This window comes from Vombatus ursinus, unplaced genomic scaffold (genome assembly GCF_900497805.2).
Source record: "Vombatus ursinus unplaced genomic scaffold, bare-nosed wombat genome assembly UNPS02014812.1, whole genome shotgun sequence".
Classification (NCBI taxonomy): domain Eukaryota; kingdom Metazoa; phylum Chordata; class Mammalia; order Diprotodontia; family Vombatidae; genus Vombatus; species Vombatus ursinus.
This window is the reverse complement of record NW_020954590.1, coordinates 91,940,525-91,954,102: the sequence shown is the minus strand read 5'-3', so window position 1 is coordinate 91,954,102 and position 13,578 is coordinate 91,940,525. Positions and strand designations below refer to the sequence as shown.

The window sequence follows — 13,578 nt, the reverse complement described above, 5'->3', positions numbered from 1 at the left end:
TCAGTGTGAAATTGGAATGTCATAGTTCTAGTCAGATACATTCACATATGTCTTATTGTAAGCTCCTTGAGGGCTGGAATTTTTCTTCTTTATAGATCTCTACCAAATATTAAAGAGGACTTTAATGTTTATTGAATTGGTTAAATACTCCTTTATATACTATTAGGCATGGAAAGGATTTAAGTCATCTATGTGCCACTTATACCTTGAAGAATTATACTGTTTATTCCAGAACATGGAGAATCAACATTTTTTTTTAAAGATCCTTCAGAAAAGTGGTCTGAGTCCTGGTATCATGTAGGATATATTTAATAAGGCTACCTTATAGCTATTCAGTATTCAGAACAGGATCTACAGATATCAGAACCAATTGCCTTTTGGTATGTCAAGTAGTGTTATCTCTCATCTGAAATTTTCTTTGAGCAGGAGCTCTTAACTTTTGGAATCTGTGTACCTACCATGGAGAAATTTCAGGGGATCCATGAACTTGGACAGGAAAAAATATCACATTTTTATTTTCTCTGATTTTTAACAAATTTAGCATTTCTTTTAATATTTAAAAATATTTTGAAGAATCCATAGGCTTCACTGGGCTACCAAATGGGTCCCTGACCAAAAAAAAAAAAAAAAAAATTAAGGACTCTGTCATTGTTTGGATCTCTCTTTTGTTCCCATCACTAATACACTTATATGTGTACACATATCCCTCCCATTAGAATATAGGGTCCTTGAGGACAGGGACCGTTGTGTACTCCCAGAACCTAGCACAGTCCCTGGCAAAAAGTAGATGTTCAGTAAACGGTGAAATGGAATTGCTTGAAATGTAAATTAAAACTGAATCCTGAGGAGGAAATATGCATAAATTTGATGTTACACACAAACTGAGGTGTTAAAGCTTGATGCTATTGAGAAACTCAAATAGTGATTTACTTTAGATCTGGTTAGCTGGGGTTTGGTAAACGTGAGGAAACCACTGAGCTCAGAGTCTATGACTTGGGGACAAAAGAGAAAGAGCATAGGAAATGACCTGAGTGTATCATTCTTTCCTAATTGAAATGAGAAGGAAAGTTGAAGCTTTAAATACAGGGCCCTCTAAAACTTGAGGGCAAGGGCAGGTGACCTAGCAAGCACTAAAAAAAAAAAAAAAAAAATAGGAAAAAATATTTCCGAAGTTGAGAAATGATCCAGATTGGGGCATTCTGCCTAGGTCACCATAAAGGTAGGAGGTCCGTGTCCCAACTTCCCACCTAAACAAAACAGTGGCAAAGCCTCACAAACTAAATTTAGTTGTTCATATGTAATAGAGACAGAGCAAGTGTTTGTTCAAAGTGATCCATCATTTGCATAAAGGCCTCTGTCTGTGGATGTTCATGGAGAGCAACACATACTAAAAATATCCCTTCTCTTTTAAACCCATGACTTTTTCCTCAGTTATGTGGACATTTTGGGCAAAAGGCATTTCTTTCTCTTTTCTACACAAATAATTACCTCAATTGTCCACTTTGCTTCAGGAACTGTGGAAGTCAACATTTGCTATTTCCTACATGAAATCTTTCCTTATTTTAGTTCCAGCCCCTGGCAGCTCCCTAGATTACCATATATATTTATTATTATTATTATCATTATGTGTGCATGTTGTATGTTTCAGTATAATGTTAGCTCTCTGAGGACAGAGGATGTTTCATTTTTGGTCTTTTGTATCCCCCAGAATTTAGTACAGTATCTTATATATAGTAGGAGTTTAATATATTCTTGTTGTTTGATTAGATAAAAACTCCAGGACACTTTTGGAATAAAGCCCTCCAATCAAAGTGGGAGGTCAGGGCTATGCAGCTTCATTCCCCTTCTCGAAGGATTGGTGCAACATCAATGTCATGGGAGTTGGCCAAAACCATATTCCCAAGTGGCTGCTTCCCCACCAGAACAGCTCATCATGCAGCCCACCTCTCTAGCTGCTGCACTACCCAAGCCAAAAAATATTTTAAATTGCTCCAGATCATTGGCCAGTTAGGAGATCAATATTTGGTGTTTATTTTTACATTTAATTTCAGAGACTTACTGCAGTTCCAACTCTTAAAACCAATATAAATCAACCCAAAGTGAATAAAAATATTCTGTGGCTTTCTAGAATGATGAAGATGTTATGCGAAGGAGAAATAGAGAAATCAGCGTGGATCAGGTTCTTCCAGATGCATTTCTGTTTTATGGCAGCTTCAAGAGAAGTGCTGTTACTTTAAAAATCAATGATCAGAGACAGCTCTTACCGGAGTACTGAGCCGCCATGGCAGTGCGAATTAAGTTTGCTTTCCTGTTGCACTATAGTGACACCTTGTGCCTGAGAAGGGAAATAATTGCTGCTTAGGTGGAAAACAGCCTCAGAGAACCCAGCCTTAGGGAGATGTAGAAAGGAGAGTGGGGTATAAAAGTTCAGACACGAGTGGCCCTTTATCCCCTTACCTTGTGCCCAGCCACATTTTGCTGGGTTTATTGCCAGCCCAGCCCGGCTTCATCTGCTCTGAACCAAAGGATCAACACCTTGGGCTGGGACAGGATGGGTTTCATTCAACAAATATTTATTAAATGCCTACCTATTCTGTGCCCGGACCCTAAAGTGTGCTCGTGGGTGTTTGTTAATAATTTTGTTATAGTTTTTTTTTTGTTTGTTTAGGCCTAGATATAGATAAACAAGGCCAAGCCACTTAAATTCCTCCCTTTTGCTCTGGTCCTCCCCTGACCAGTGGCAGCCTCTTCTAGCCCCTCAAAGCCTTCTTGTTTTCAAGCCCTGAGATAGTGGAGACTACAGATGTAGTTGGAATCAAGGATCTCTTAAAGTATTGATTTTAGTTTGAAATCAGGAAGATTTCCTGGCCCTTAAATCTATTCCTAGCTGAAATGGGCCGCTTAAAGAGGTAGTGAATTCCCCACTTATGGAGATTTTTTTAGTCAAGGCTGAATGATCACATCTGGAATAAGGTAGAATGGATTTTAGGCATGTGTTACAAGACTAAATGATTCCATAATTATATGAAGTGGAATGGAAGATGTCATCTCTTTGTAAATAAATTTCAGGCAATAGCAAACATAGGAGATTTTTTTAAAAGGGGGTAAATTGATTGATCTTATACTTATATCCAGAAAATATACTAATGAACTTTGGAGATAAGTCTACTTTAGTCTTTTAAGAGTGTGATGAAATAAAGTATCTGAGTGAAGTCTTTTGCTCTCCCTGTTGTCCAAATTCCTTTAATCCTAATCCACGTATTCTTCCTGTTAGAGCCAGATGGGATCTTAAAGGTCACTGAGGACAACTCCTTCATGTTATAGATCAGGAAACTCAGGCATAGGGTAAATGCCTTGTTGAGGGACACACAGAGAGAAGTTTCTGAGATAGGATTTGAACCTGGGGCTTCCTGATTCCTCATGCACTATCGTATTCACTATGCCAGGCTGCCTCTTAAATTGTATCAAACTTCATCCCATATAGGGGACTTCAATTTGAAATACTCTGGACTGGTCCCTACCAGATACTAAGTATGGCCACTTGGGAACGTATCAGTTTCCACTATTACCTCAGTGCTTTCAGAGCAGCAATGAGCTGTATGTTTAGGTTGGTCTCTAAGACCTCCTCAGTACTGAGTCAGCAAAGGGGAAGGGAAGAAGGAAGGATGTAACTGGCTTTCGTTATCCTTCCTGGGTTCCCTGCTGCTGGGTGGCCAGTCCGCCCAATGATAGTATAGAAAGAGGAAAAGGGCATGGCCTCCTCCCCATACAGGAAATTCCACATTTCTCTGTGCCCTATTAACTATTTCAGGGGTGTCTTTAGTGCATAATTCTTATGTACAGTAATGCGCCCTGTCATGTCATACCTCTTCTGTATGACTCCCAGATGCCAGCAACCTTGAGCCTGTTTTCAAGTATGGCCTCTTCTCCAAGTCACTAATTGTGGCTTCAGTTTTTCCTTCCAACTCTAAAAATCTTATGACGTCTTCAGGATAGCAACATTTAGGCTCAAACAGTGGGGAGGCTACATTATAAAATCAAGTTACTAGGAAGAAAGTAGACCAGTATCTCTCTGGGGAAATGTTTACCCTGAATACTGTACCCCCAGGGAAACTAGAATCTCCCTTTAATTTAATCCAAGAAATAACTATCCAGGTTCTTTTTTTTTTCTTTCCTCTCATATAAATGACTTTTGGATAATTTACAATTCCTTAATACCTTAACCACAGAGCAAGGCAGAAAGGGAGAAGCTTCCAAGTAGCTCAAGTCTTACTAAGTACAGAATGGAACTAAAGTTTGTAAATTCTTCTTTCTAATCCTGGCTCCCAACAGAGTAAAATGTATTTATTATTCTGACTTCTATTCATTTAGCAGCTCCAGAGCTCTCAAGAACTGTTCTACTTGTCCTCCATCCCCAAAACAGTCATTAAGCGACTTCAAGGAAATCATCGTGTTCAACCTGGAAATTCATTGCTAGTTATTCCTCATAGAAGACAATGATTTGAGGTTTGACTGGGATTTAAGTAATGTAAAATGAGATCAGTTTATTGCAGAAATATGTTTACTACAAAACTTGGTCATGTGAATTTATCTGAAGCAGATAAAGTTAAAACACCTTTTTATTTCAAGAAATATTGCTTCTAGACTTTCCTGAAGCCAGAATTGTTCTATAAAAGTATCACAGATTATTATACAAGATTTAAAAACACAGTGGGTTTCCTAATGATGGGAGATCTATTTACAAATAGCATCATTCATGACCATAAATACGTTTGTTCTGTCATTCAGCCAATGACACATACATCAGATATGTAACAGCTAATTAGTTTTTAACATATTTACAAAGTCTATGATAACAACAGCTTTTTAAAATTAAAGATTTGACTAAAAGAAACTGAATCTTCAAAAAAAAAAAGGAACCTTAAAAACAAAACAGATTTTTTTTTTTGCTTTAGTTTTTGAGCTGTGTAAAACAAAACGGAAGACTAGTACGCTAAACAAAATAACAGATAGGAAACTTTTCAAAAGAGGTCGGGTATGGTGGTGAAGAAAATGAATGAGGTAATTCTTTTGTTGGCATGTGAAAATCTACAATGGGAGAATAATAGGAATTCAAGAGCATAGAGTTTCAAAGGCAATTAATTGAGTATTGTACTTTTAAAAATTTCAGTTATTTGGTGAAGCCCATAAAAATGAAAATATAACAAAATACTATGAAATTAAACTCATGGTGCATGTGTGCTCTGTGTGTGTTAAAATTAGGAAACATTCACGAGTTTATTTTATTGAACAGATTTTCTGTCATATAACCCATCTCTTAAGTCCCTTATTCATGTCAATAAAATAAACCCTTCCAAATGAAGAAAAGTCTTTTATAAGATGTCTTCAAGAATATACTCAAATTTAGACATTTTAAGGATATGATAAATGGAGGGAATAGCCAATTTTCATCCTTGGTTTTTTAAAATCTCTGAACACTCTTAGCCACCATGTCCTGCTATTCAGTTTTATCAAGTCAAAGTGAAAACATGCAATATTTTTCTGGCAAAACAGTATTAAAGCAATATACTTTTCATTTGCAATCCATCCTGTATCTCTTTCCTGTGACCCTATGGCATGACATCACAATGCGCAAAAAGTAAGGCAAGGAAAAGCATGTAAAATAATGAAGAAATGACACAGGGAATAAGGATCTCAAAGTGCAATATCATTTTACTCTAACCTGTGACATTATTCCAGTGGTTAAAAATCATTGATCAGAAACACATTATGTAGGCAGTGCGAGTATACTAAGACATTCATTGATGGTGACAACTTTTGGAAGCTATGCAACACAAATTCTTGGCATCTTGATTTAATAACTTTTCATGGTGTGTTTTTATGACCTTCAAAGGGTAATACTGTTTTAACACCCCAAAAACCTCTTTCTCTAGTTGTGGAAAATCAAGAATTAAAAAATATATATGTCTTAGTGGGTCTGTGACACAAACATACATACATGTACTAATTACAACCACAAATATGTAGCTCTAAAAAGCTTGGAATGTGTGTTGGCATGATTGCCTTCACTAGTTTGCTAATAAAATTTTAAAAAATACTGTGTATAAGGTTTACAATTAAAACTAATTAGAGGACAGTGGGGAGGAACCACTGCCTTCTAGGTTTTGCAAATTCTCCCTTGTATGATTATCCTTGGTGGTGTTCAAAATTGTCTCCATTTTGCTGGATCCAATTGGCTGATCAACATTGGATGTGTTTGCGACCCGATGAATTGATGATCCATCAGAGCTCACAGGAAGATACACCTGATCTTCAAATATATCCTCTCTCTGGTCATTGTCTTGGTGTGATTCTTTCTGATGACTGCTAATGGGCTGTAGAATGAAGCTATTTGTTGACTGCAGCTCTGTTAAACCATTGCCACTGAAATCCATTTCAAAGCTATTTAATTCTTTATCCCCCATCCATTTTTCAGTATGACGATATTTCCAGTGTTCGGAATTCCAATGACTTATCTCAGGAATATCATTATTCCATTCAAGTTTCCTCTCTTGGTTTAATGGTGTTGGATTCAAATCCAGGGTTCCCAAGTCTAGTGGTGCAATCAGCAGCCACTCTTCTGCCTCCATACTGCTTATGTCTTCATCGGACTCAGTGGAGGTCATTTCCTCTAGGACAGGTGGTATAGATGACGGGTTCAAGAACCCATGTTTTAAAGCGGATTTAGTGTCATTTGTGTTATTTTGCTCATATTGACTGTTCAGCAGTGCAAACACTCTATCTACATCCTTCAAGTAATTAGTCCAGTCAACCAGACTCAGTTTATAGTTGTATCTGTATTCATAGGAACTTTCATTTACACTGTATAAATCTTCCAGTCCTTGCCAGTTGATGTCATCGGTGAAGTTTGGCAGCTTAACCTTCCCATCCATCCCATAACTGTCCTCTGTGAAAATACAAGCAAGCTAGTGAAGACTTACATTGAAGAAAACAGTTTCAACCCATTAATACCTGCAATTTATTATTATATTTCCAAAGCACTACATTAAAAATAGATCTTTAGCAAGTCTCTCCCCAACAGAGTTGGTATGGAAGCAATAGTTTTAGTTTATGTAAGTGATTGGGCAAAAGACCCAACCTGGAAAAAAAAAGGGGGGTAGGGAGAAATCTCTGTTATTTGGAAGCATAGTGTAATGGAAAGAACACTGGATTAGAAGTGAGAATTCTCAGCTCTACTATTCTCTATTGTGAACTTGGCCAAGTCACCAAAATTTTTTATGACATGGTTTCCTAACCTTTCAAATGAATAAAATAATACCTGCCCAACCTAATAGGGTTGCTGGTAAGAGCAAATGAGCTGACTATGAAAAGTGACATGAAAAATGATAAAGTAGTCAACACAGGTAATTATTATTATTATTATTATTATAATAATTATATCTTGGAACTTTATAAGAACAAAAACCAAGCCAGAATTTAAATGAACACTTCATACCAACTACTTGAAAATACTTATTTCATCATATTTTTAACCCTAAAGATCTCTCCCTCTTTGAATGGTTATCATGGTTTATTAAAAAAAAAAATGTTTTTTTCATTCTGATTGTTCTTAGTGTTCCTCCTCCTTGCTATTGGTGTGTCACCACAGTCGACTATTTTAGTGCTGTAGATAAAAATAAACAGAAAACAAACAAACCAAAAATCTTCCACGAGAGCCAGTTAGAAAAATAGACTCAAGGCTGGTAATGCTGAGCTATCCAGAGAGTCTAGTCACTGAGTGATGTTCATCTCATTACTCTAGTCAGGTTATCAAGAAAAGAAAAAAGGAACTAAGAGTCTTTGCATCTCAATATCCCAGGCGTCATGGGCCAAATTATGGCCCAGCCCAAAACACAAGTGTTATCTATTCTCATTAGCCTTCAATGTCAACTTTGCCCCCGTCACTTCTGAGAAAACAAAGGGAAGGCAGCTGGTGCTCCTTGCTGGACTGTAAGAACAGCAATAAATTACAATAAGAATAAGAAATTATCCATTTTAACTGCAATATTGTTTATTTTTTTCTTTGATTCTTCCTTTCTATTTTTCTCTTTCCTCTCAGATTCTAATGAATATGAGAAACTAAAAAGCCAATGATTGCCTTTTGGTTTGGATCAGTTTATAGCTGAGTATTATTGAACAGCATGATGTCCTTTCTGGTAGGCCAAGTCATGGTTCTTACTCAGGAAGGTACCATTGGGGTTGGGGGATTATTTCCCTTTTTGAAGCCAATGTCAACTAAAAGAAAGAAACATTATATTGTAATGTATGAAGCAAACAAATTATAATTTTGAAAAGTGAAATTTATAGGATGAAGACATTTTTGCAAGGAATTTTAAAAAAAAGACAAATCCCATAACATCAGTAATTTCTAAGGAAGGCATTTTTTTTTTTTTGCTATGCTGGAAGTTTTGCATTGTCAGTTCATATTTATTTAGTCTATACTTCCTTTCATTTTCCCTTTCTTCTTTTTTCCTTCCTGTATTTTCTTTTGTCTTTGTCTTCTCCTGTCTTTTTCTTAGTTGGTTTTTTCTGTCTTTTTCTCTGTCAGATTCTCTTTCTCCCAATATCCCAAATCTTATTGGCAAGTAGTTTGACACAATAAATCCTTGTTGAATCATGAGAATTCATCCATATTTACTCATGCTTCTGAAGCCATTTCCCCTGTGGGATAATAATCCACAAGAGCCAAAGGTGCAAAAAAAAAAAAAAAGACTCTAAATATGGCTTCTGCAAGAAAGTTCATTATCTAGCACTGAACAGAACTGATACAGTAATGCTGTAGTTATCTGCCACAATTGAGGAATGCATTCTTGTACACAACACATTTTTCTAAAGAATCCAAGCTCAATTTTTTATGTGCCAGACCCTTTATTTTAGCTATTTCAGATGGCAATCTTTCCAAAATGTAATCTGTGCTTTCCTGCACAGATTTTGCTGAAAATCATTTAATCTTTTCTTCATTATAAACATCAGGGATTTTATTCTGCTGCATTGAGTACAGTGAGGACCTTAGGTGTTCTTAATGTGTCTCCAACGCTGTGTGCCCTGCTTTTAAGAGCTGACCTATGATTGTTATGCCTTTGTGGTAACATGATTCCTCACACTGCAGAACTCATCTAGTTGGCTTCCCCTCATTGGATCTCCTGTTCACCCCCATCACAAATGTCAATTTGTCATCTCCATTGGGGTTTCTAGCTGCTACTAACTCTGAAATAGCTCTTAATATTGCTAACTTCTTCCATCCCTCTCTTTTCTCCACTTTTTCTTTTTCTCCTTTTTCATTTTGTCTAGTTATCCTGCTTTTTTCTTCATGATTCTTGAGTTTTGTGACGTGTGGCTTGGCTTTATAGCCACTGCTGGCCAACAAGAACCTTCCTTTACTTCAATTCAACAAATTGAACAATCACAACCTTTTGGAGCTTTTCAGATATTTTCATCATTGCTAACTGCTCCAAGCATTGCTTCTTCACTGTCTGAGCTGCCTTCAATTAAAAAAATTCCTTTGAGGTTCAATGCTGGCTAGATGATTGATATTCTCACAAGAACGACCTCCAAATAACCGAAGCATTACAGTATTAAAATGTCCTCACATCTCAAAGTTCATTAACATGTAGAAACTGAACTGTTATTGGGGGCCTGCCATCATAGGAAGGTTGGATATATATAGCAAATGATGACCTTTAACCTTGAATAGCGGTGCAGACAATAGGCAACACGCTAACTGGGAATTTACAAGGTCTTGTAGCAGGTTGTATTTCCTTTACCTACTTCTATTTGAAATGATAACATTAGATTTAAAATAGATTTTTGCAATAGTTTACAGATTAAAAGTGATGAAATATCAAATGCAACCAAAAACAAACAAAAAATTTAGATGTTAGAAATAGAAGCGGTAATTGCTTATCAACCGTAAACATGAAGAATAAAACCTAAGACACAACTTTTCCACTATGACTAATGACCAGTTAGCAAATGGTTCACTTTGAATTGTGCACAAACCAATGTGAAGTGCTGTTATAAATCTAAGGAGAGATTTGGAAATGAACTCTATTTTTGACATTTGTATTTATCTACTTGTATTCAAAAGCATTATTTCTCTAAACTATTTTTCTTAGCATTGCAACAGTTTAAAGGTAAATGTCATCTTTCAATCATGGCAATTCTCCAGTGATCTCAGATGTTCCTAAATCAAAACAGCAGTATAACTGCAATGTTCAAAAGATTCCAAGCTTGAAAAACTTATTTTCCTGTCTCAACAAACATATGCACATAATTCACAAGATAAATATGTGGTCATTTAATAACTGGTTAATGTTGATGAAGGATGATAATAATGATAGTGATAAAATGGAAATTTCCTTTAATGTCTGGTCAAATGATGACACAATTTTCTGGAGCTATGTGATTGGTTAAGATTTGCACTTAATTATTAAGGACAATGTCAGTTAAAATGTATCTCTTTCTCACATTGTTTTTTTCATCTAAAGCAGGGGTTCTTAAACTAGGATTCATGAATTTGTTTTAGAATATATGTTGATAACTATATTTCAATACAATTGGTTTCCTTCGTAATTTTATGCATTTTATTTTCTGCATTTAAGACATTATTCTGAGAAGGGGATCCAGAGGTTTTCCTAGACTGCCAAAGGGGTCCATGGCACCAAAAAAGGTTAAAACACCTTCATCTAAGGCTTTGACATATATCTCACCATTGCAAATTTAAATAATAGCAATAATAATGATGATGATGATAACTGTATTAGCTAGCACTTTAAGGTTTATAATGCATTTTAAATGAAGTGGCAATCATAAGCAAAGGAACAGAAGCATAGTTTCTGAGGCTGTGACCTGCTGAGAAACACCATCTAAGAAGATAGCCTGGCACAGAGGGGTGCTATTTTGCCACAAAACATGAACTGAAGAGGCAACAGAGAGCTAAAGAGAGTGGCCCTGGCTACAAACCCAAGGGTGATACAGAAATAAAATGCTGATAATTTCAGAGATACTCATAAATATGACCATCTCTGATGCCAGCTCTGACTTTAAAGTGGAGGACAACAATGTTAATATTCTTACGCAACATGGAAAAAGATAAAACAAAAATAAAACAAAAACCAACTGACTGAATAACTACATGCCTACTTTCCCCCCAATACAGGATGGGGAGAAAGCTCTCAGTTTTAGGCAAATTTATTTGCTAAAGCACTATCTAAGCTGTGTCCTTTTTTTTTTTGTTTGTTTCTTTCCTAACCTAGGAATTCCAAGCTTGAGCTCTTATATCTTTTATCTGCATCAAATGTCAACTAAAGCAATGAATGAAAAAAGCAAAATGAATTTGTTCAACTAGGGAATCAGCCTGCTTTACCAGGGGCTTCTGCATCATTGTTGAGGATAAAAACCAAATTGCTCCCCAAAAGAAAGAAGTCATTCTTGGAAGGCTCTGGGCCTAGCAGGTCTAGCCCAATTGATTATGTTTTTCCCCCCAAGGATTTATAGCCTTTCATATATCCCTAGCTTGATTTCTGCCACTTTTTAAAGTCTTTTGCATTCTAATATTTTTCATTATTAGAAATATACTCTAAAATGTTTTCGAGATTAAAGTCTGAAAGAATCATGATTACTTAACACTTCTTGTTCCATATGTACCTATCCAATAGGAGGAATGTTTACTTACACCTCCATAGTGAGGAAGGAAAAGAGAAATTAATTAAAGTTGTGGGAGTGCTTTTAAGTAATTTAAAACATAAAACTGGTAATTCTCAAATCTGTTTGCTTTCATTGCAAATATTGCAAGATACCAAGCAAGATGCCATCAAACACAATATTTTAGTGTCCAACAAATTATCTCAAGGAATTAGGCAAATGCTCTACCTGACTATCTCTCTGATGACTCTGCACTCCCTAGAAAACCTGTCTGGTGGTTTCCTTGCCAAGGGACTTGGACTGTAGACCAATGGAGGCACCGTGGAATAGTGGAAGAGCCCTCGATTTGGAGGCGAGAAACCTGGGTTTCAGTTTCAATTCTGCCACTTTTGCCGTATGACCACGGGCAAGTCCTGAATTTCCTCATCTGTGTTGATGATAATACTTACATGGTTATTAAAAAGAAGGTAACATAAACAAGAGCAAAATATGACCTATTATTGTATGACCTATTATTGATTCCTCCCAACTCCACAAACCTTGTGATTCTGTAGATTGTACTTTACCCTTGAGTTGTCGCTTTAGGGCCATTTTTGCTTCAAAATCTATTCCACGGCATATGCTTTACCACATGCCATCCCTGCATGCTATCACAATGAAGACTTTATTCAAAGTTCATGGATGTATGGAGTGTATAAACACAGAATTACTTTGGTATTCCAACATATTTACTTCCTTTTTGGGTTCCTCTATTGGCAAATATGTTGAAAACTCAATGGCTAGCATGATTTCATGCTCTAATGCTATAATGAGATTGTTGAAGTGACCACACCATATGAGATCACTTCATTTAGCACATCATCACTGAAAGGCAATGTCTAAGTACAACGCCATAAAAATAATTAATGTGATCAAGTCAGTAAAAAAAAAGTAGTTAGGCATTAGAGATGTATCAGCTAATTTAAAGCTTTGCATTTGAAGAAACTACAACTTTGAGTCTGCTAATTGTCAAATAGCTATTTCTCATTCCTTCCACCACAGGAATATTATGAGAAATGTACAAGAATGCAGAATAAAAATTCTTGAACTACCAAATAAATCCTGTCAGAAAATAACAGTGTGGCATACTAAATAGAAAACTAGACTTGGAGTTAGGGAAACCTGGATCCAAATCTCATGTCTGACACTTCCTAGCTGTGTGATCGTGGAAAAGCCACAACCTGTCTGGGTCTCACTTTCCTTGTCTTAAAAATAAGAGAATGGACTAGATGGTTTTCAAGGTCCCTTCAAGCTCAAAATATATGATCCAGTCACCTGGTGGATTCAATAGAAGAGATGGCTTAGTGTTAATGTTGATGTAAAACATTGTGTCTGGTTTAGTAAAAGGTGGGATAGAGAATTTTTATGCAATGGTTTTACATGTATAACGTATATCAGATTGCTGGCTGTCTTCAGAAGGGAGGACAGGAGGGAAGGAGAAAAATTTGGATCTCAAAATTTTACAAAAATCAATGTTGAAAACTATCTTTACATGTAATTTGAAAAATTAAAATACTATTAAGGAAAAAAAATAAAAGTAAAAGAGAGGAAAATAAAAAATTTGGAAAGGAGTATAAAAAAAGAATTTTTATGTGAGATTTTTCATGGTCTATGCTCTCACACCCTAATAGCTAACATACTATATGAGACCAGTTCAAAATGAATTTTTCTGTTGTGTCTTAATGTATATCCAAAGTGATGCAACTGGGAAGGGTAAGAAAAGGATTGTGAAGAAGAGGTAGGAAAAGGCAAAGAGGGAGATGCAATATCCATCTATCCATCTATCTATCTATCTATCTATCTATCTATCTATCTATCTATCTATCTATCTATCTATCTATCTATCTATCTATCTAT

General features: G+C 36.1%; 2 protein-coding genes across 7 annotated transcripts in view; one reads left to right on the top strand and one right to left on the bottom strand.

Moving 5' to 3' along the window:
* LOC114053875 (solute carrier organic anion transporter family member 5A1-like) overlaps positions 1 to 13,578 on the top strand; it is a 190,847-nt gene that overhangs the window by 168,867 nt on the left and 8,402 nt on the right. The gene's annotated exons all lie outside the window — the stretch shown is intronic.
* Positions 4,525 to 13,578, bottom strand: part of LOC114053873 (extracellular sulfatase Sulf-1) — a 287,381-nt gene continuing 278,327 nt past the window's right edge. For 5 of the 6 annotated variants that reach the window (XM_027876980.1, XM_027876979.1, XM_027876977.1 and 2 more), the window contains exon 21: positions 4,525 to 6,946. In XM_027876980.1, coding sequence (XP_027732781.1) covers positions 6,123 to 6,946 — 824 coding nt within the window. In that variant the 3' untranslated portion in view covers positions 4,525 to 6,122. The remainder of the gene's footprint in view (positions 6,947 to 13,578) is intronic. The other variant, XM_027876982.1, reaches the window with a different exon arrangement.